This window comes from Melospiza georgiana, chromosome 1, assembly GCF_028018845.1.
Source record: "Melospiza georgiana isolate bMelGeo1 chromosome 1, bMelGeo1.pri, whole genome shotgun sequence".
NCBI lineage: Eukaryota > Metazoa > Chordata > Aves > Passeriformes > Passerellidae > Melospiza > Melospiza georgiana.
The window spans coordinates 18,140,187-18,160,390 of NC_080430.1; the positions used below are offsets into that span (position 1 = coordinate 18,140,187).

The following is a 20,204-nucleotide window of genomic DNA, read 5'->3' on the forward strand; positions in this document are numbered from 1 at the left end:
CTGGCCTTTGACAGTAAATTAAGTCCCCACCCTCCATCTCCCCCACCATGGCTGCACATGCAGCTGTTAGATGTAATATTGTCATTTCAGGGATATGTCAGTCATATGATAAGGTAGTGAGTGAGGAGCATTTGGGAACAACAGTGCCAGGAAATGGCTGCTGGTCAGATGAACCACACTATTCTGGTGGGCTGGGCATGACTGCCCAGGGAATCTCCGTTTTTGCTTTATGTAAGGTTGCTTTCCCAATGAATATTGTTCCATTTCTCATTTGACTGAGTGCACATTTACACATGCACACACAAACCACAACATAATTCAGGTTTAAAGAGACCTCTGAAGGCCCAAGATCCCACTCAAAGCAGCACCCACTTGGATCAGGTCCTCTGACTGAGTGCCCCTCACCAAGTCTGAACTGGTACCACCACAGGGAAAGCAGAGAGGCTGCTGTTTGCAATGCACCACAAAAAGGAGAACAAGGCACTGTATGTGCTGGTTGTGAGAGTTTCATAAGTGCTTTACATGAGGTGAGGCCTGTGCAAGTGGGAAATGCCATAAATTCTCTGTCTGTAATGACACTGCAATAGGGAAAAATCTGAAGACCATTTTGCAGCTGCTTTGAATAATGACAGACTTTTCCCTATACTGTCTGAAACTGAAAAATTACAACTTATTTCTTCAAAGCTTTAAGTAATCCTCTCCCCATCCAGGAAGGGAAGAGTTGGAACAGCACCAGAGAGTGGCTTGGGAGCAAAGCTTCAGTACCAGGACTTGAGCTCTTTCTCTCTTCCATGTGGTTGATAGTTTCCAGGTCTAGTTTGGTTTCTGTCAATTAGGAGGACACAGTGCAATTCCAGACAAACAGGAATCCTGAACGTGAGCTAACAGCTCCGACAGAAAGGCTAGTTAGGAGCATAATAGGTTTGCTAAGAAATGTGTGTGGTTTACTACCTGCCGGGCACAGACCTCCCTGTGGGAGCAGCACTACCAGGAAGCAGGGAACTGCCTGGATTTGCATTCAGTGCATGACAAAGGTGAAGGGGAGGCATATAAGCACACCAATACCCTGCGGACTTCTCCAGCAGCAGCCTCTACACAAAGGGCTTCAACCTCATGGAAATCTTCTTTGTCAACAGTTTTAACTCAATCTTTTACACACTTAAACAGCTCTCCAGGAGGGATGCTAAAACAAGACGGCTCTTACTGGCTTCATAATTGATGCTTGCTCAGAAAGGTTTAGATGCACACTAATAATTAGGAACAGATCAATGTGGCTTAATTAGGGAAAGTGCTGTCTTGCTGACTGCTAAGTTTCTTGGTGTCATTACATCAGTAGTATCCTAGTGACAGATGGACCTTAGAAAAAGTTCAGGTGACAAGAAAAGGAATTAAATATTTAGTCTTCTACAGGAATCTGGACACATCTAGGGTTAACTGCAGATATACATACATCCTATAGACAGGATGAGTCACTGGAAAATTCTCCAGATGCAGAGGCTCTGCATCTCATTTAAACTATTCAGCACAGGTGGGAAATTCATTCCAAATACCATCTCAACCTGTCAGAAATTCCTCTCTTAAAGATGTGATCAACTCCCATATCCTGCACTTAAACTTCCGTTCTGACAGTACAGCCATGGAAATTTAAGTAAATTTGACATTTCTATAAGCTGGGATGTTTGTAATGTTAGAACTATTAATATACCTGAATAAGTGTAAATTAAAAGTGAATTATCTTACCTGCAGTGTCGGCGCTGCTCTTGCTGGACACAATTTTCATCATCTTCTCACTAAATAATAACAAGAAAAATTGAAATTTTAATTTACTAACTATTAAAATTGTAGTGAAGTTTATATTCAACAAATTTAATTGCCTTAAAACATATATATTTATTAATTTAAATCACCAATAATTTGTCAGTCATCAGCAATTTTTTTAATCACCTTTTAGCAGAAGTTAAGCAATGAATGGAGTATAAGCAGTAGAAAGCACAGAGATGTAGCTACATTAATTCTTTTTATCACAAAGAAGAGTAATGCAGTTCATATCCATCTATCATTTGGCATATTCTCCCTCTCTGCCTAGCATTCTCATGGAGATGATAAAGAAACTTAAAAATGATTGAGCATTTAGGATTTTTTTTTACTATTACAATCAAATATATTTTTGTTGATTGATTACTAAAATCATTACAGATGAATTCTGTTTTTACCTAGAAGAATCTTTGCTATTACTTGTATTTGGCCCTTTTAAAAGCGCAGACTGAACAAGACCAGTTAAACTGGCAATCTGTTTCTCCATGGCTTGTATCCTCTCTCTGTAAGACAAGAGAACCGTTCGTTAAAGCCAGATATATTTGCTTTCAGACTTGTTTTTTTAGGTGAATGATTACCACAGGATTGGAAAGACACTACAGAGTTTGTGCAAAGGCCCTTGGGTACAGTTTGCATATACCTTATTGCAGCAGCTTACCAGATCTCAGTTTGGACAGCTTTTGCAACTTAACAGACAATTTTAAAAAATCTGCTTAGTTAAAAAGAACAAAACAAACAACCAAGTAATAAACTTCTAACGACCTCACAAGACAGGCACCTAAAACAATTTGTTAATGCCAGTTGGTACTAGTGAAAAAGTCTTTTTCAGCATTACATGAATTTTCTCTTTTACCTACATTGGGCCAATCATTTTGCCTGTACTTAAGGTTTCAGGATTAAAGACTTTACACTTCTTGTTACTATTTTTACTTTCCCCAGACTCAGAATTTTTGTCTGGGAAGCATTTAATCTGCCCAAGCAGACGACTTTCCAGCCCAAATCCTTTCCACCTGACATCACAACTGTCTGCTTTGAAAAGGACAGAAATGTGACAGAGAGGCACAAAATGCAGACTGTACAGCAATGTTACAATAAAACAGATTTTCTTTTGTGCACATATCCTGAGAAATTCCCAAAAAAACAGAAGAAAAGAGATGTAGAGTTATAATAAGTATAACCAGTGTTTTCCATAGGAACCAAAGGTCACTAAACAAGAACAATAACTTTTTTTTGGATGTGAATGCTAACATCTGCGTGTTTATCTGTCTGCATAAATCCATATATTAGTTAGGTACCAGGGGACTTCCTCAGTTGGCTCCAAACCAGCCTTTTGCTCACACAGGTGCCTACTTGTACATGCCAGTATGTCAAAGACACACCACAACACAGACACACATCAGTACGGCACCTTCTGAAAAGGCATCCCTCTACCACAGCACTTACGTGTGTGGGGAGACTTGCAGGAGGACATTCTAACAGCAGGCTGTGGCTTTGGAAGATGACTGGGAAGAAAACTTCTCAAAAAGCAAGATTAAGGTTAAGACCAGCAGCAGGGACTGATGAGAGAAGATGGGACACACAAACTCAGACACAGACTCAGCATGCTGCATGGCCTATCCATCACCACAGCAGCATTCTGCGTACACGGAAGCAGCCAAACTCTGGTCACCCCAGCTGCAGTTGCACTTTGGTGGCCAAAGCAATAGCATCAATCAATAAGAGTCATAGAAACTCAAATGTAGGTACCAATAACAGGCAAAAGCAAGCTGACATGATAAAAAGCAAGTAACTAGCCCTGCTTGCAGCCAGACGGATTGTCCAGGCTAATTATTTCATTCATATTCAGGGAATGAACGAGGTTTCCTGGGATAGCACACAGATACCATAGCCAGGAGAGACTCAGAGACACCCAGAGGTTGAGAAAACAGGGCAGCAAAACAAGCAATGAGATGCTAACAGACACAAGCAGGGAAGCAGAGAGTGCTCAGTCAGTCCCCAGCCAGCAGACATGTTCTTACTGCAATTTAATGCAGTGCACGCATCTCACTTTTCTGTCTTGATGTTGAAAGGTATTTTGAAGGGTGATGAGAAGACTAGTGAATCTGACTTAATTCACTTCAAACCAAGAAATACGTTATGGAATTTCCACTATTACAAGTTTTAAAATAAGCAACTGGTGCAGGCTACAGTAACCTTTGGAACAAAAACAAGTACTAAAACCCAGGGATAAATATACTCTAACAAACTTTCATGCAGCATTTTTGACACTTAATAATGAAAACATTTTTTTCCCCCAGATAATCATCACAAAACCTTCCTGGAACTAAGCTCAACTGGAAGTCTATCTGTTTTACCAATCCATAAATATGATGGTTTTTTTCATCCCACATTAGATAATCTGGAAACAATTTTCTGCTTCAAAAGATATTATGGCAACACAAAGCTGATCTTGTCCTTTGCCATGAAATCTAGGAAAGTATGTTGTTAAGAGGGACAGGGATGTTCCAAGATAGGAGATGATGAAAAACGAATGAAATACTGGAATCAATTGCACAGAACACTCTATTTTTCATATGGTAAAAGCATTAAGAATGTGAAGAATTTACTTGTGCTCTGGAGTTACTCTGTTAGAAACCAGGCAGATTTTTCCTGTAATAATTCCACTGTAACACCCAGACTTGTTATGGCCATTAGCATCAAACATTTCAAAAACAGGTGTCTGAAAGGTGCCTTTTAGGCATTAAATAAAACAACCTGATCTTTGGAGGCGGTCAGACTGAAGGTGGAGGGAGGCAGCTTGTTCCAGCATGGGCAGGAAGGGATGCAGATGGCCTGGGGGTGGGGCTGTAACCTGGCCTGGTGTGGCTGGAGGGCTGGTGGCCCAGTTCTGTCACCACAAAGCCCCAGAGGAGCACGGACAGGACCTGCAGTGGACCCCTTTGCCTCCAACTTCCTTGTGAAGGGCTGGAGCAGACTCAACAATGCTTTCCTCAGGCTGCACAAGGCCAGGGTCTATCAGGGATACCAGCATTGCCATGACAAAAATAGTGATTTTTGGTTCTCAGTATTGTGTTTTCTACCCCTCACTGTGCTCACTGGTGTGGAGAGGGGAGATGGGACCAGCCTGTCCCAGCAGCTCTGCCTGCACAGGGCAGGCCAGAGTCCCATGGATGGGGCAGGCAGGGTCCCCAGGCGTGGGACAGGCTCCAGTGACACAGGGCAGGCTGGGATGGGGAGCAGTAGCACAGAGGGCAGACAGGGAACAGAGTGGTGCCTCTGCTTGCTGCCACCACAAGGGCGGTGGGCCCAGAAGAGCCAACCCGCCTCTGCTCCCAGATTAATTTCCCAGATAAAGCTGCATCTCTCCACCACCCAGGAAGAGCAGGGAGGGTCCCTTTTACAGCAGTTGGGAAAGAAATGGCTATTTTATCAGCCTGAGCACAGAAAGGCATTGTTTCACATTGTTTTCCTGTGAATGCTGGGAGAGTCAGAGGTGGCAGCATGCTGGGGGAGGAAAGGAGAGGACAAGGTCAGAAACAACGCCCAGCAGAACTCTGTCAGACTTGGCTTTGGCTTCTCACAGACCCTGGCCAAGAAGGCAGGGACAGGCCACTTGCCAGCCCTCTTCTCCCCAGCAGCCTGACCAACAGCTCTGGCTCTAGGGATGTCCAGGAACTGGGGCCCTGCCTTAGCATCTCACTCCCCAATTTCAGCAGAACCAAAGCAAGCCCTTGCTTCTCTGGGGAACATGATACACCAGATATCAGATTTCTTCCTTACAGCTTCACTGATCTTTCATGTTACTCCTTCTATTGCAGTGAACTGGAAGTAATTCCAAGAAGGGGTACAGCATATTGCTGAATTGGTATCCACTTGTCACAGCAATGCTATTAAAGTGTGACATGCCACTTGCATGTTACTGTCCTTTCCTGGGGACATCTTTAATATTCACATCACTGAGAAGATACTTTATACACATGCAGAATAAAATTGGTCTGTGTAACTGTTCATTCACATTCCTGTCCAACCCCAGGCAGTGCAGCACATCACCCACAAAAGATGTACTCAAACACCAAATCTGTACCATGAACTACCTGGCACACCTTCCTGGAGAAAAAATTTTCTGTGACTTCCTATTTAATAGTTAAGCTCCAAGTGAAGCAATGAAAAAGGGGTCAGAGACAGAGAAATAAACATTTCTTTCTATACTGTATGATAGAAACATTTCATTACAATTTTTTTTACCTCACTGGGAAAAGAAAGGAACAGGAGTAGGCTGTTTTTCCCAATGACTTTCCCAGATTCAAGTGAAGGTGTCTTAAGACTTTACTGCAAATTCCCCCAAAACAGATGAGAGGGTTTCTTGAAAGGGTGGGAACCAAAGATCAGCAGAATTTTTCTGTGTTCTGCTTTCTTCCCACAGAAGGATTCACACAGGTGAATATGTCATTCCTCTAAGGAGAAGATTAAACTCAAACCTTCTACATCTTGAAACTAAAGGGGAAAGGAAGTTCTGAAGCACACCAGCTATTACATTATTTGACAACTCTCATCCCAGAGCCTGCCTCTCATCTTCCTACAAACAGTTCCTCTAACACAAGGAAGACAAAATACAGTTTACCTTTCCTCCATCCTGTATTGGTCATTTGACTTCATTTTTTCTGCCTGGCTATTCAACACCTTTCACAGAGGAATATGCAGTTCTGGCCCTGTGAAAAGTGTCTGAGACAGTGTATTTGTAAAGCCTCCCCTTATGAAGCACTCCTTTAACTCTCACTGTTCATGACTTTACAAAACAGGGTCATTTTTCCTAATGCATAGAGAGTCCATCTGTACTTCAGCATATCAAACAATAAAGTGGTTGTGGGTGGGGGAACAAGATCTAATAATCTACACATGGCCATTACACTTTAGTCTTGAACTGCAAGCCATGAGCCCATAATGTGATCACATTTTTTGCTCAATCCAACTGTCATCTTTTCTCCCTAGTATGGCATAAAAAGAAGAGGACAAAAGTTGTGTTCAGGCAGAAGAGAACCAAAGTACACCCTGAAAATGCTTTTGGAGGAGAAGTATTCCATAGAGTTATTTTGCTGTTTCAGAGTAGAAGCATTTATTATATATATATTTCGCACTATCAAATAATCTAGAATTGTGTTGTAAATGCAAAGATCTTAGGTTAAACAGCATTTAATTTAATGCACTTTTGGATAAACAGCTTCTTTTCCAATTTATCAACATTTAAACATCTGCTTTGCCTGTAGTAACTTCCAGAAATGTCCCACAAGCTACATAAATGAGCCATCCAAAAATATGACAGCAAGTCTCTGTTTAAACAACTCATGCACACAAGAATTTACTCATTCTTCCAGTAGACCACAGATTTAAGAGATGATGACCCTTTGAAGGTGAACTGCTGTAACCTGTTATAACTTCTAATATTTTTCTGCACATGAATACTAACATCTTTTATTTCTTTAAATCTCCATGAATTTGTTTCTTCTCACTGTTGTAAAAGAGCTTTATATGGGACTCTTCTGGTAAATGAATTAACTGTGAGAATTTAGTCAATCCTTTATACCACTACAGAAGTAGTTATCTTGGAAATAGCCAAGGTAAAAGAGTTACAAGAAAGCATTACATGAAGTAATTAAATCCCTCTCAACTCTGCTTTAAATAACTGGCTTGATGAAACTGGCTTCCATGGTGTCAAATTAAAATGGGAAACTCCAACAGAAGAGCTCAGAAATCCCAGTTTTCATCTCTTGTAGATCCAAATTTGCTGCAGTTAATGTTCCAAAGGTAATGGAACAATTTCCTTCAACAAAACCAGGATATCTGTTTTAAGTACCCAACATTTTCTGATAAAGTACAGAGATATCCCAGTTCAGCCTTGGACTGCAAAATTGAAGAATTGAGATGGGAAGAGAGATTCACTTTTACTTCTGGCATTGTCACTATCCCTTTCAATCTTTCCCCTGATTTATACTTAAACTTGCATTGTCCTGAGGTTATGACAGTGCTGCTTCGAGGAAATTTCCATAAAGTCATGACACAAGAGATGTTTTCTTTGCTCTCAGCACACTCCCCTAGGGATTAAAGCAACAACAGTGCTGAGATGATGGGTTTGGTGCCTGCAGGGTCCTCAACCTGCTCCTGAATGAGTCAGGATGGGGAGTCTCATGTGCCACAGTGCAGAGATGAAAAAGACCTCTCTCCTCAGCAGCTCCAAGGCCAAGAGCTCCTCTGTGTGCCCAGAGCTGACACCTCTGCAGGCAGGCTGACTGAACACACTGCCCTGCGCTTGCTGTGGCCTGGCTCTCAGGCACTTGGCAGCAGCAAGTGGGTAACATATACAACAGAGCAGCCTACACCTTATTTATTTTATCATGCCTGGAAGAGAATGAATTCAGACCTATCTCTACAATCCCAAAAATACTCTTTCTCACATAAGCAAGCCCATACTGTTTACGGGTGTAAACTCTAAGTCCTACACAACAAGGTAGGGGATACCATTCTGCCATTAGGTACATCACCCTTCAGGTATCCATAACAACCTTGTAACAACTCAATCCCAAATGAAGCAGGAAAAGAGCACCTCAACATGGATAACTCCTTGTTTAGTTTAGTATGGTTTAAACAGTGTTTGCTTTCAAAGTTCACGAGATTATTATAAAGCTAAATTAAAGCTTAGTGCATTTTGTGTTTGTAGAACTCAAACCCAATTCTTAATATTGCATGCAATTTGCATGAATTCCTTTTGATATTTACAATTACTTTTAGAAAGTCACACTTCCTCAAGGTTAAAAAAAGCCACAACCCATAAAGACAGCTTTCAAAATTATTCTTTCAGTGTCATATGCCTAATACACACCATGCTGAATTTTAAGATCATGTATTTATTTGGAAGTGCAATTATGCAAATGTTGTTTTCTTCATTGTTAATATATTCTGGGACCAGGATTAAAACACCTGGTGCAAAACTCCCTTTTAAGGGGCTGCAGAACTATCTGTGGAGTTTCTCTTTATCCATTCACAAACAAACACTCTTGTGCATATCTGTGCAGCTGAGTGAACAGCTGAGATGCCCAGAAGACAGAAAATTGTACAAACATAAAAGTTTTTGGTGTCCTTCCTTATTTTCAATTCCTATAATGAACTTTGTAGAATTTTCAATCTGTAAATGGACTAAAATTGGCAAATTTCCTTCAAATAATTTCCTAGATGTAATAATGATGGCTTGAAATGAAATTTCAGATACCTGCAACTTTCTCTCGGAAACAGATACAGAAAAATCCAATTTCACTGATTTTACATTGTAATATGCCCTATCTCGTACTCTTATGTCATAACTACCAAGCTATAAGCCTGTAATTTTTGTGGGTGGCTGTTTTTCTTTATATTCTTCCATTTTTTCCCCACCAGTGGATCTCACGACCCACTTTTTTTTCTGGCCAAGCATGGTAAGCAGCAACTAATTATTGAGCAAGCTGCTTAGATAGAGGGAAAGCCTAGGGTCTATATGAAGCTCTGTATCTTCCCAGTGGTTAAGGCAATCAGCAGTTACCTTTGGCCTCTGTGAGCTCAGCATTTTCCAGCTATTCATCTTCACTTCCCTAAAGAGCTCTATAAAAGTTAACAGCACAAACAATACGCTAGAGATTAACACAGCTCATATAAACACATAGCAACCACCTGGCAGTGCAATGATTTTTCTCTCCCAGGGCAGGGTCTAAGGCAGGAGAAGCCTTCACAGACCTTTGTATAAATTAGGTCCTTAAAAAGACAGGAGAGATCATTGTCATCATTGCCATCACACTGAAGTTAACAACAGTCAGGTCACCATCTACTTGTGATACTGGAAAAATTATTGGGAACAGTATTCATGTTTCGATTTCTTCCCTGGGACAGACTTGCTTTTCTCAGCAGTTCCCCCTCAAGGAAGATTATTGTAAACAACTGTCCTATTTTTATGCAAATTCATGTTTTACAGGAGATAAGACAGTAATGATAAATTCTTCCCATTTCCTAACACTAGATGAGAAAAACTTCACTCCATAAAGAACCAAAATTGTAATATCAGAGTGTCATTCTTAACGGGGGTGAAATATATTCCCTTATTAGCAGGAACAGAACATCATTTGTTCTTGTAACATGATCTGGCTGTCTGCAAAGAAAAATCCCAGTTAATCATTTTATTTTATTATATTTTTTTCCAATGACTGAAATTTACACAAATGAAAATAACTAGGATTCATCATGGGTTGACAATACTTTCAAATTAATAATGGATGGTGTCACATCTCCCCTAAATTACTAAGTACCTTGACAGACAGCTAATAAACACTGCAGCCGGGTGCAGCAGCCTCCTACACATTACATTGTCCCCTGAGTCTTAAACGACAAAGGATGTGCAGATTAGGAACGTTTCTCATTTGCATAAATTACCCCCTAGCTCTGCCTTACCTTGTCTCCTTGTCCTTGGGCATGGTGGGTGAGCCATAGCCAAAAGCCTGCTTGTCCACGGGGGAGGGCATTGCCTCGGCCATGCCCACAGCACTCCGCGCTTTCGCATCCACAAACACGGGCGCTCCCGGCTCCTTTTTGAAGGACTGGCGGCTGGGGGAAGACCTGTCAGGCTGGATGGTGTGGGCGGGAATGTGAGGGCCGTGGTGAGGATGAATATCGATCATTCTCATGTCAGCCACCCTGTGGGGTGAGGCTGGAGGTGTTTTAGAGCCGAGAGTGGGCAAATGGCTCTCCGGGTACTTCCGTGACTTTTGTCTGTACAAGGACTGCTCCAGCATTTCGGGCTGCATGGAGGGGTTGCAGTAAGTGCTCGATGACCTCATGGCACTGCGATGGTAGGTGACAATGTGATCGGGGACATCGAGCGGGTGTCCGGGGTGTGGTGCAGCCACACTCATCCTCCCCTCGTGAAACAAGTAGGGGTCACCGTACAGGCCTTCATTTCTCATCAGGGTAAGGTTTTTGTTACTCATGTCCTCATCTGGCTTCACGTCCCGTCTCTCCAGAATGGCGCTCGGGCTGGGCGATATGGAGCGCGAGGCTGGCACGCTGGACAGCCGGTCCCTGGGGATGGTGGCATTGCCTGGCACGCCCATGGGCCGGCCCCCACCATAGGGAATCCTGGATGGAGAGGGAGGCATGGAGTGGGGCACCGGGGTGGAGGGGGGAGAGCTGGGCATCGCGTGCAGAGGGTGTGTGGCAGATCCAGGGCGGGAACCACTTGGGCCATCTCGTCCCGTGTAAGCAATTTCCCTCTGCATCTGGAAAGAGAAGGAAAAACACCTCAGATACAAAATCACTGAATGAGCAAAATATGAAGTGGGTTGTCTACAGAAAATTAGGAAATAAAAACAAACCCTCGAGACAAAATAATTTTACATCTGCATAAATAATACACTTTGGGACTTCAGTGCCTAACAAAAACAACAACTATAAATAGCAATAAAATGGGCTGTATGTTAAAGGAATATGAGAGGTTTAAAAATGCTTTTACTTATGCAAATATAATCTCACCCTAATCTGATATTCACAGCTACTGAAGCTGAAATCAGGGGTTGTGGTGCCAGGTGTTCCACATACATGTAGCCAGTGAGAGACTTACACAGTTTATTGATCAGACACACAGACTAGAATTCATTGATTCCAAAGCAGGATAAAAATGCTGATGCTCTGGCATCACAAACATACCTGAAGTTCTTAGACAAGAAAAAGAAATTTTACAACTAATTAGCCATTTTCTTCAGCGCAGGATTTAAGCTTTTGCTAATGACTTGATGTGGTCTTTATTACATAGAGGATACACAAAGCACAGTAGGAAAACACACATTGACTACAACACAGTCAACTTATATGAAAACAGTCTGATCATATGTAACATGTGCCATTGCAAAGATAAGACTGATTCAGAGGGTTTGTGGAGCACATGCTCCAATCATCAAACATTTTATCATAGTTTTGCAAGCAGCAGCAGCAAGGAATGAACAATCAAGGAAAAGAAAAGGGAAACTTCCAAAACAAATGTATTAGTGCTTTGTTAAGAGAGGTTTGGCAAAAATCTGCAATGGACACATGTGCTTTTAAGAGTGTAGACCTCACTGTGCCCAGCCATGACCTATCTGGATGGCTGAACGCTGTCAACGACAGACAGGGGAAATTCTCCCTCTAGAAAGCATCATGTGCCTGCTCTGGTGCCCTTAGGGTAAGGTGGATGAAGAGGGATATGAAAAAGTCAGCTGAGGACTAACTGCATAAGAAAAAAAATTATAATTTCTAAAATTCATGCTGACAATTTAATCTTCCCTCTCCAGCACCTCCAAGGGATTGTAGAAAACTGTGTATCAGCAATCCTGACTCCACATTCCTAAAGTTACAGAGCACAAAATAATGTGGATATTGCTGATCTGAAATCTACACAATTTTCCTCCCCTTTCACTCCTGGCTTTGATAATGTGACTGGATTCATTGTAGTTACAGTGATCCATGGCAGATGAAGCAAGAGATTATTCCTGCCCTACCACAGGTTTTTCCACTGGTAAGGGAATTGCAGTGTCAGTACATAAACAATAGCTGTTCTTATCACAGCAGGTTCTGCACTCAGGAATTAGAAATGACGTTCCCCAGGGCCAGAGATCAACAGTCTGGAGTATCACATATTAGCAAGAAGAAAGGAGATAACCTGATTGTGGCCACAGCAATAATAAATAAGTGTAACAGAACAAAGGTGTGTACTGGGATGGGTCATAAGTGAGCCAGACAAAAATTGTTAAGTCAAACAGGAACATGGTATAATTTTTTCATTTACACAGAGAATAAGTCTAGTCTGGAATTTTAAATAAGATATAATTAAAATATAACTAAACAGTATTAATGACTTTATAAGAAGGAATTCAACACAGTTTTTTCTATTGGTGTGAAGAACCACTGCAACATACTAAGCTATATTGTGCCTACTGGCTCTGGCCCTGGGCCAGCAGAACAAAATGACTCCTACAGACTTGAGCAGTTTTGGGATCATGTCTTCAGGGACAGGCAGATACAGGTGTTTTACACCAAGAGAAGAACCCAGATAAAGAAAATCCTCCTAGATTTCTACTGTACAAGCTACACAATATCCTGTTTAGTTGCTTCACATAAAGCTACAACAATTGGAATAGTATCTGTCAAAGAAAACACAGCCATTAGGATATGCTGGGTTGCAGTGAGAGGAAAATTCCAATGTTACGGAATTTTGTTATGGAGAGGAGAAAATTTCCATGGGAAGATTGAAAGCAACGGGTTTAATTTCCCCTAACTTCTGGACTTCATATTCCTGTATATGTTCATTCATTACTCATAAGTCAAAGCAATCTGTCAAAGAAAAATTCCCATCTTCCACCATAACACCATTTAGATGGAGTACTTTAGGATGGAAAATAATTTGAATATGGGACTGAGCTATTGCTCAAAATCTTGTGTCTGAGTCCTGTTGTATGTAACATTATTTACTTTTGCTTTAAAGTAGTGCTTGGAGTACAGAGCCTCAATCAAGACTCCCTTGGGCTGGGCAGGGCACAAACACCTGGGCACCCAACCCCTTTCTGAGAAGTTCACCTGCTATTTTAGGCCAGGACTCAGGCCCTGGGTAGAGTGTACCAATGGGGAGACTGCTGGAGCCAGAGAGTCCAGGGTGCTCAGGAAAGATTCACTGGGGCATGTGGGCTGGGCAGGGACCTGAGCTGGTCACCAGGAGCCAGGCAGCTTTATCCGGTGGACTACGGTGTCTTCTGCCACATGGCTGGTATGTCTTCTCTTTCCACTTTTCTCTCTCCTCCAGACTCTTTGCTAATAGTAAGTTTAAAAATGTGAAGGATGGTCTTTTCTTGCTTCTCATCTGTAACTCTTTGGTGTGGTAGTCTAGGCATACCAAAGACGTACAGATAAGAAGCAAGAAAAGACCATTCTTTATATTTTTCTTTTCACCACTCTCTTATATATAGCCCACTTTCTGTGCTGTTTTTCATCTTCTCTCCTCCACCAAAAAAAACCCCATGTTGCTCAATGAAACCCCATACTCTTCTACATAGGCTGTCTTGAGCCACATGTTCCTGGACTTTGCATGACTCAGGGACAGAGAAAGAGGATATTGGGTTTATCTGAGCCTGTAAATGCTGGGTGCTGTCCCACACGACTGCTTTGAGGGCAAAAGGAATATTTTTTAGTGCAAGCACAGGATCATGTGCTTTTCAACTGCAGCCATGTCATATGTTTACCTGAGGGTGGAGATTCCTTTAGCACATAGCTCTTCCTTGTTCCTACTACCTACAGACCTTACATCCTTGAAATGGAAACTTGTCTTACCCATCCTTAGGTTAAAATATGGTAAACAACTAGCAACCATTTCCGTATAAAACATTTGAGGGAAAATCATATCACTGAGAATCTTTCCCTTTCTGCAGTAAAAAAGAACATATCATGTTTAAACATCTGCTGTGGAGATTTTTGGTCAGTCAAACAAGACTTAAGTCTAAAAGATAAAGATTTTGCTAATTTTTTTTAAACTGAGTCTCTATATGCTAAAAGAGTCAATGTTCTATAAAACCAGTTATGTTCTTTATTTCAAAGCCTGTTGGCACCCTGAGCAACTTGCTATCTTTTGAAAATGTCTATATGCACAAAGTCAGCAAACCATCCACCCAGGTGGGCAGAGGGAGCCTTGCTCTTGGTGGCTGCACAGAGGACAAGCAGTGGCGGTGTCTCTGCAGCCAGGGCTCTCAGAGCTGTGCCTGCATGCACCAGGGCAGTGCCCGCCGCGAGGGCAGTGCCAGCCGCGAGGGCAGTGCCAGCCGGCACCCAGCACCGCGCTGCCACTGAGTCACCAGCACAGCACCAACGCTCCTGCTCACTGTGCAGCTGGACACCAGACACAGCCTGACTCAAACCTTTATCTGCTACGATCTCAACATGAAACTCGGGCAAAGGGAAAAGTAGGCCAAGTTTCTGACCTGGCAGCCCTTCCCTCTGCTCTCCTAAGCCTCCTCTACATCACCAGAGAACACAGCAACTGGCTTTGCCCCAAGATTTTCAGCCTGCCAAAATGCCTACAGTGAACATGTTCCCAAGGTGAAGGTTATCACCCTCTTGAAGACACTGGGGAGTTCCCGACAGACTCCATTAATCACCTCTCAGCCATGTGAAGCTATTATTTTTCTTACTCTCCCTTTGACACCCTGTACTTCCCCAAGGAAAGTGCTCCTATGCTCTGCAAACTGGCTCACCCAACAGTAAACACAGGACACCTGCAAAGAATTTTATTGAGACCTTGCAGTCTATTATGAAAAAGCTACAGTAATACTAAGTACTGATACAATACTGATAAACTAAACTGTAGAGAGATCTTTTATGAAAATTGCTCAACAGAAAAAAAGCCCTCTAAAAGTAAGGCAATCCTTTACTTTTCCACTTGAAGAAAGACTTAATGAAAGAACCCTCAATCCAACAACAACAGAATCCATCAGTTTGTTCTCTCTTCATAAAAATAAACTGACAAATTCACTGTACTAGTTGTCCAAACTCCTCAGCTTCACAATTAGTTGCACTATATGATTACAATCCTGTCATGACTGATCTTTCATCCCAGTTGGATTTGGAGAGCTGAAAGCACAAATCCACTTTTGAAAAAAAAAATTTCACATTTTTTAATATTTGAAAATATTCTTAATATTTCTAAAATAAGATAATTTACAATAAGAAAAAATACACTTGAAAACTGCAGAATTGGTAAATAGTTAAATGAGAATTTTAAGTATCTGTACCAAAACTATCTGTCACACTTGTCTCTTCTTCCTTTCTCATAGAATGCCTTCTAGCACCTATAAACTTCCCCATTCTATTAGGTAATTACAGAAAAAAAAATCATGCTGGTTGCAGTTGTGGGTCCCTTCACTAACCAATATCATATTTGAAAACTTCAAACACATTAGCATAATTTTTAGCTGTTTCTCAGAAGCTTTTCAACGATATGTACTTTCAGCAGACATCTCTAATCCGAGAGCTGAAACATTTCAGGAAAGTATCAGTAAAGACGAAAGTTGAAAAAAAAAACACCCACCAGACTTCAGTCAACGGTGATGTTATTTCTTACCAGACATCCCTGAGGTGCTCTAGAGCTTTCCAGATTCATAGATCTGGGTCAACTTGGTCATAGTCTGACCTGGGGTAGGGACCCCAACTCTTCCATGTTCTCTTCTGCAGGGTGGGTATTTGGGGTTACCACGCAGTGAGATGTGCTGGGGTTTTACTGGCCATCACTCCCTGGCAGTGCTTCCAGAACAGAAGTTTACTTGGCAATCTTGGCTAAGAATGGGCCCTCTGATGCCCAGTAAAATGATTTCAGACCATGAAACCACTGACCTTGCCTATGTTGGAACCTGGCCTCAGTTGAATCCGGCCCCACAGTACAAGGTTCTAGGAGCTGCCAGGGTTCACAATTGTTTTTCATTATGTGAACCACACGCTGATAAAATAAAACTGATTTCAAACACTCAAACTTCCAATGAATGGGGAAGTCCAAGACCCAGCTAGCTGTTCTTAACATGTTTCATATATTTCTATTATTTTTTCCTGGCTAGTTTTCCAGAAAAGGAGTTGCAGAGCTCCCCAAGAAATCTCAACATTTATAATTATCTTCCCAGTATTAGCATGCATCTATGCTTCAGTTCTTTCAGTCCTTTTGTATAGTTTGGTACATGCCCAGCTGGAAAAACCTCTGTATTACGGTGAAAGGAGACTTGACATAAAAACTCAGAACATCTATGAAACAGAAACAAGAACTTTCTCTTCCTAAGGTCTGATTACTACTATGGTGGATATGTCAAGAGAATAACTGGGTCTTTCTTCTTCAATTTATGCTCTTAATTCTATGGGTTTTCCTTTCCTTTGATGAAGAGCAACACAATCAGTCAATAGAAGATGTTTCTTAGGATGAGCCTGTGATGGTGAGTGATGGTGAAATCATCCAGTCCTCTAGTTTCTATGTTCACAGATTACTTTTTATTTTGGCCAGGGTCAGCTAGCTAGAAGTTGACATGAATAAAATAGGAGAAGCAGAAGGTAATGCTCACTGTCTTAGAAGGTGGAATTTAGAGGACATTTTAGAGGAAAGGAGACATTCTGACTGAAACATAATTAGGTTTTGTCACCATACTACCCAATATCACTGTGACATCCAGTCCCCCTATCTTTCTCCCAGTTGTGCAGGTGTGCACACAGGTTATGACAAAAGCACTATTTGATACTCAAAAGCAGAATTTCTAGGATACCATACTGTGGCTACCAATACATTGACTTGAAGCTCAGACACACCATCATTTCCCTTGCCATACCACAGAGCATCAAACACATTCTTAACATTATTTTCCCTTATTTTATACATATATGTTTAATATACACTTGTGTTGAATCCAGTCCCTATAGTGATCCAAATGTTTTACCTCAAGGTATTTTACATGTCTCAGTATGTCCTTTTATATCCCTGACTATGTATAAGCTTAATTCATACCATATCCTAAAGCTCCCATGGGGAAAACAAAGAATACCTAGTTCACTTTTTACTGAACATAAAACAGATCCATAAAATTCTAAGCTAACCACAAAACAAATGTAATGGTAACATCAAAAATAATGTTTGAGTGCTTCACCTGTGCAGGCTGAAGATGGATCATGCAAACAAGCAGAGAGGAGAGGTTGCAAACCAAATCCTACACAGTCTACTCTTTTGGACATAACTTCTTCAGCTATCCAGATGCTACCCTGAGTATTTGTTTTGACATTTTAAAAGATTACCACTCTTACTACACTCTTAGACAACATTGTTGCCTACAGACCAATAAAACAATCTTTGATAAGATCTTTGCTTTGAAGTAATTAAAGTCACTTACTGTTTCTTAAGGAAATCCCCTGAATGGCTACAGCAGTGAGATGAACATTTGGTTCCACTTCTTCTAATAAAGCACTTTTTGTTTTCAGTCTTGAATATCAATCCTTGGTTTATAGTAAAATATTTTGTATATCCATGTCTTCTGCAAAAAGGTTTTGAAGCAGGGAAAATGTTCCTTTTTCCCTCTGCACACACCAGGCCATCTTGCTTTATCCGGTCATCTAAGTAATGCTGTTTGAATAGACTGAAGTACTTTTCCACGTGACAAGCCTGCAATTTCTCCTCCCCTTCAAAATTAGTCACTAAATAACCTCCTTGGCATGTCACCCAGTCACAAACTGTGCAACACTGTGATTCAGCCGCTCAATCATTTTTTAATGTGTGCCTATAAGATGCATAGAAAGAAACTAACATACTGGAGCGAACCACAAAAGAGACTCACAGAGGGGAAAGCCATAAATAAAATAGTGAGTAACCTCTGTTTCAGTAACACAGTGCACTTCAAAGGCAACACTATGAGACCTATACATATTCATTCCCCAACAGGTGAAACCTCCAACTATTTAGCAAACCCAGTAACAGAATTCTAGAAAAAAAATCAGCAAAATAAACCTGAGAAGCTTTTCACCTCCTCAGATTGGTAGTGCCACTGTAGAAGGAAGCACAAGCTCCTCCCGTGCAGGAGCTGTCTACTCATTAACCAGGCACCTGAGCCACCTGGATAACCTGGACTTCGGGGTCCCCATAAATCAATCCCATTGTTACCTCTGCAGCAAACCACATAAGCCATTATGTTTGGTTTGATTTGTTTAGTAGTGTGTTTTTTTTGGTTTTTTTTTTGTTTGTTTGTTTGTTTTTTTTTTTTTGGTTTTTTTTTTTTTTTAAAGAGGAAGCAATAGAAAAGGTAAATACATTTTCAAAAATTTGAACAGAAAGGATGCTTCGGTCCCTTCTATACCCTCACACAAAAATACTATAGAACATGGAAATTGTCTCCTTAAAAAGACAGCATTTGCAGCCTAAAAGAGATGACACTTACATATCATAAGGGCAAATCTCATGACACAAACTGTTCCCAGTCCTGCAGTTATCTTCTGCTTTGGGGGGTTGGTTCTTTTGCTCTTGGTTTGGATTTGTGTCTGATTTTGCTATTGTGCAAGTAAAAAATTGTCTGTATCATCATAAATGGCATTCAAAGGAATAAAAATACAATTTACACATATGATCATGAGCTAATACTGCTGTACAGAATCAGCCCTAATGGGACATTACAGGAGCAGCATTTCTGCTTCACGATACTGCTCTCAGTCTTTGCCACTAGGGAAAGAGGCATCATTCATTCCTGCTATGAAACGGCAATTTGACACTAAGAATTTAAGTAACAGGAGAAAGATCAGAGCAGAACTGGTAGCCAAAACTAAAAATCCAGGTGTTCTACCCCTTACTACCCCCAGCCCAGCATCAGAGAAGTCTTCCAGTTTTCTAGACAACTGCTGCGAATTCTGATTTGTAATGCATGCCATAAATTTGTATGCCATTATTGATCTTGACTAGAACTTTACAAAATTTATATGTAGTGTAATATAAACAGTTTTTTCAGAAATGTAAAAAAATCATTTTGTCTTAAATGCCTACTTTTCAGTTTCCATGTAAAATATTTTTAAACATTATTTTTATTAAATATTTGCACTTGCACTATAATAAAATATTACTATGGCACAGAAACAATGTTAAACCTATTTATTTTTATTTCAAATTTAATCAGTCAAGGATTGTTTCTTGCAGTGTAGGGGTAAAGCAGTATTTACCATTCAGGCATCTGGTTTATATTTGGCAGGTTTAACTAACCAGTCAAGCATCCCCTTTTAATGAATGGATGTATATACTTGACCTAGTTACAAAGATGCTTAGGTTGGCAGACCAACCAGACTCAGAAACATCAATAGTAAAAAAAAACAAGCAAATTATCCTAGAACACTTTATTGCCACATGTGCTTCTCAGCAGTTGCAGAGAATATTCTTCTATCTATGTTCTTCCTTACAGGCTAACAAACCTGAAGTGAGAAATTATTATGCTAACATGCAGGATAAAAAAGATGACTGCTCTTTGCTAAGTTTCCCAGCAATGAATTGCAAGCTGGTAGGCTGCACATTTTCAGTAATTGGACTCTAGCATGACAAAGTATATCCCAGAACATCAGACAGGGATATAACCAGTTCTCCATACACATGACATGATATTCATGTATGTCTGATGTATACAAGAAGCTTTTCATTAGAGGAATTAATCTGCTTTTAATTTTATAATATATCAGGCACAACATCGTAAGTATTGCAGCTATATCATTACCAAGGCTGTTATTTAATTTGTAGGTTCTAACAATGCATACAAACAATTCAAGCATCACTTTCCATTTCAATTACTTTATCAGAGCCCTCAAGCATT

General features: G+C 40.8%; 1 protein-coding gene across 6 annotated transcripts in view; it reads right to left on the bottom strand.

Annotated features, from left to right (window-relative positions):
- KIAA1217 (KIAA1217 ortholog) overlaps nt 1-20,204 on the bottom strand; it is a 335,362-nt gene that overhangs the window by 39,247 nt on the left and 275,911 nt on the right. For 4 of the 6 annotated variants that reach the window (XM_058024673.1, XM_058024665.1, XM_058024647.1 and 1 more), the window contains exons 6-8: nt 10,282-11,105; nt 2,214-2,318; nt 1,741-1,790 (exon numbers count right to left, since the gene is read on the bottom strand). In XM_058024673.1, the coding sequence (XP_057880656.1) occupies nt 1,741-1,790; nt 2,214-2,318; nt 10,282-11,105 (979 nt within the window). The remainder of the gene's footprint in view (nt 1-1,740; nt 1,791-2,213; nt 2,319-10,281; nt 11,106-20,204) is intronic. The other 2 variants (XM_058024657.1, XM_058024680.1) reach the window with 1 other exon arrangement.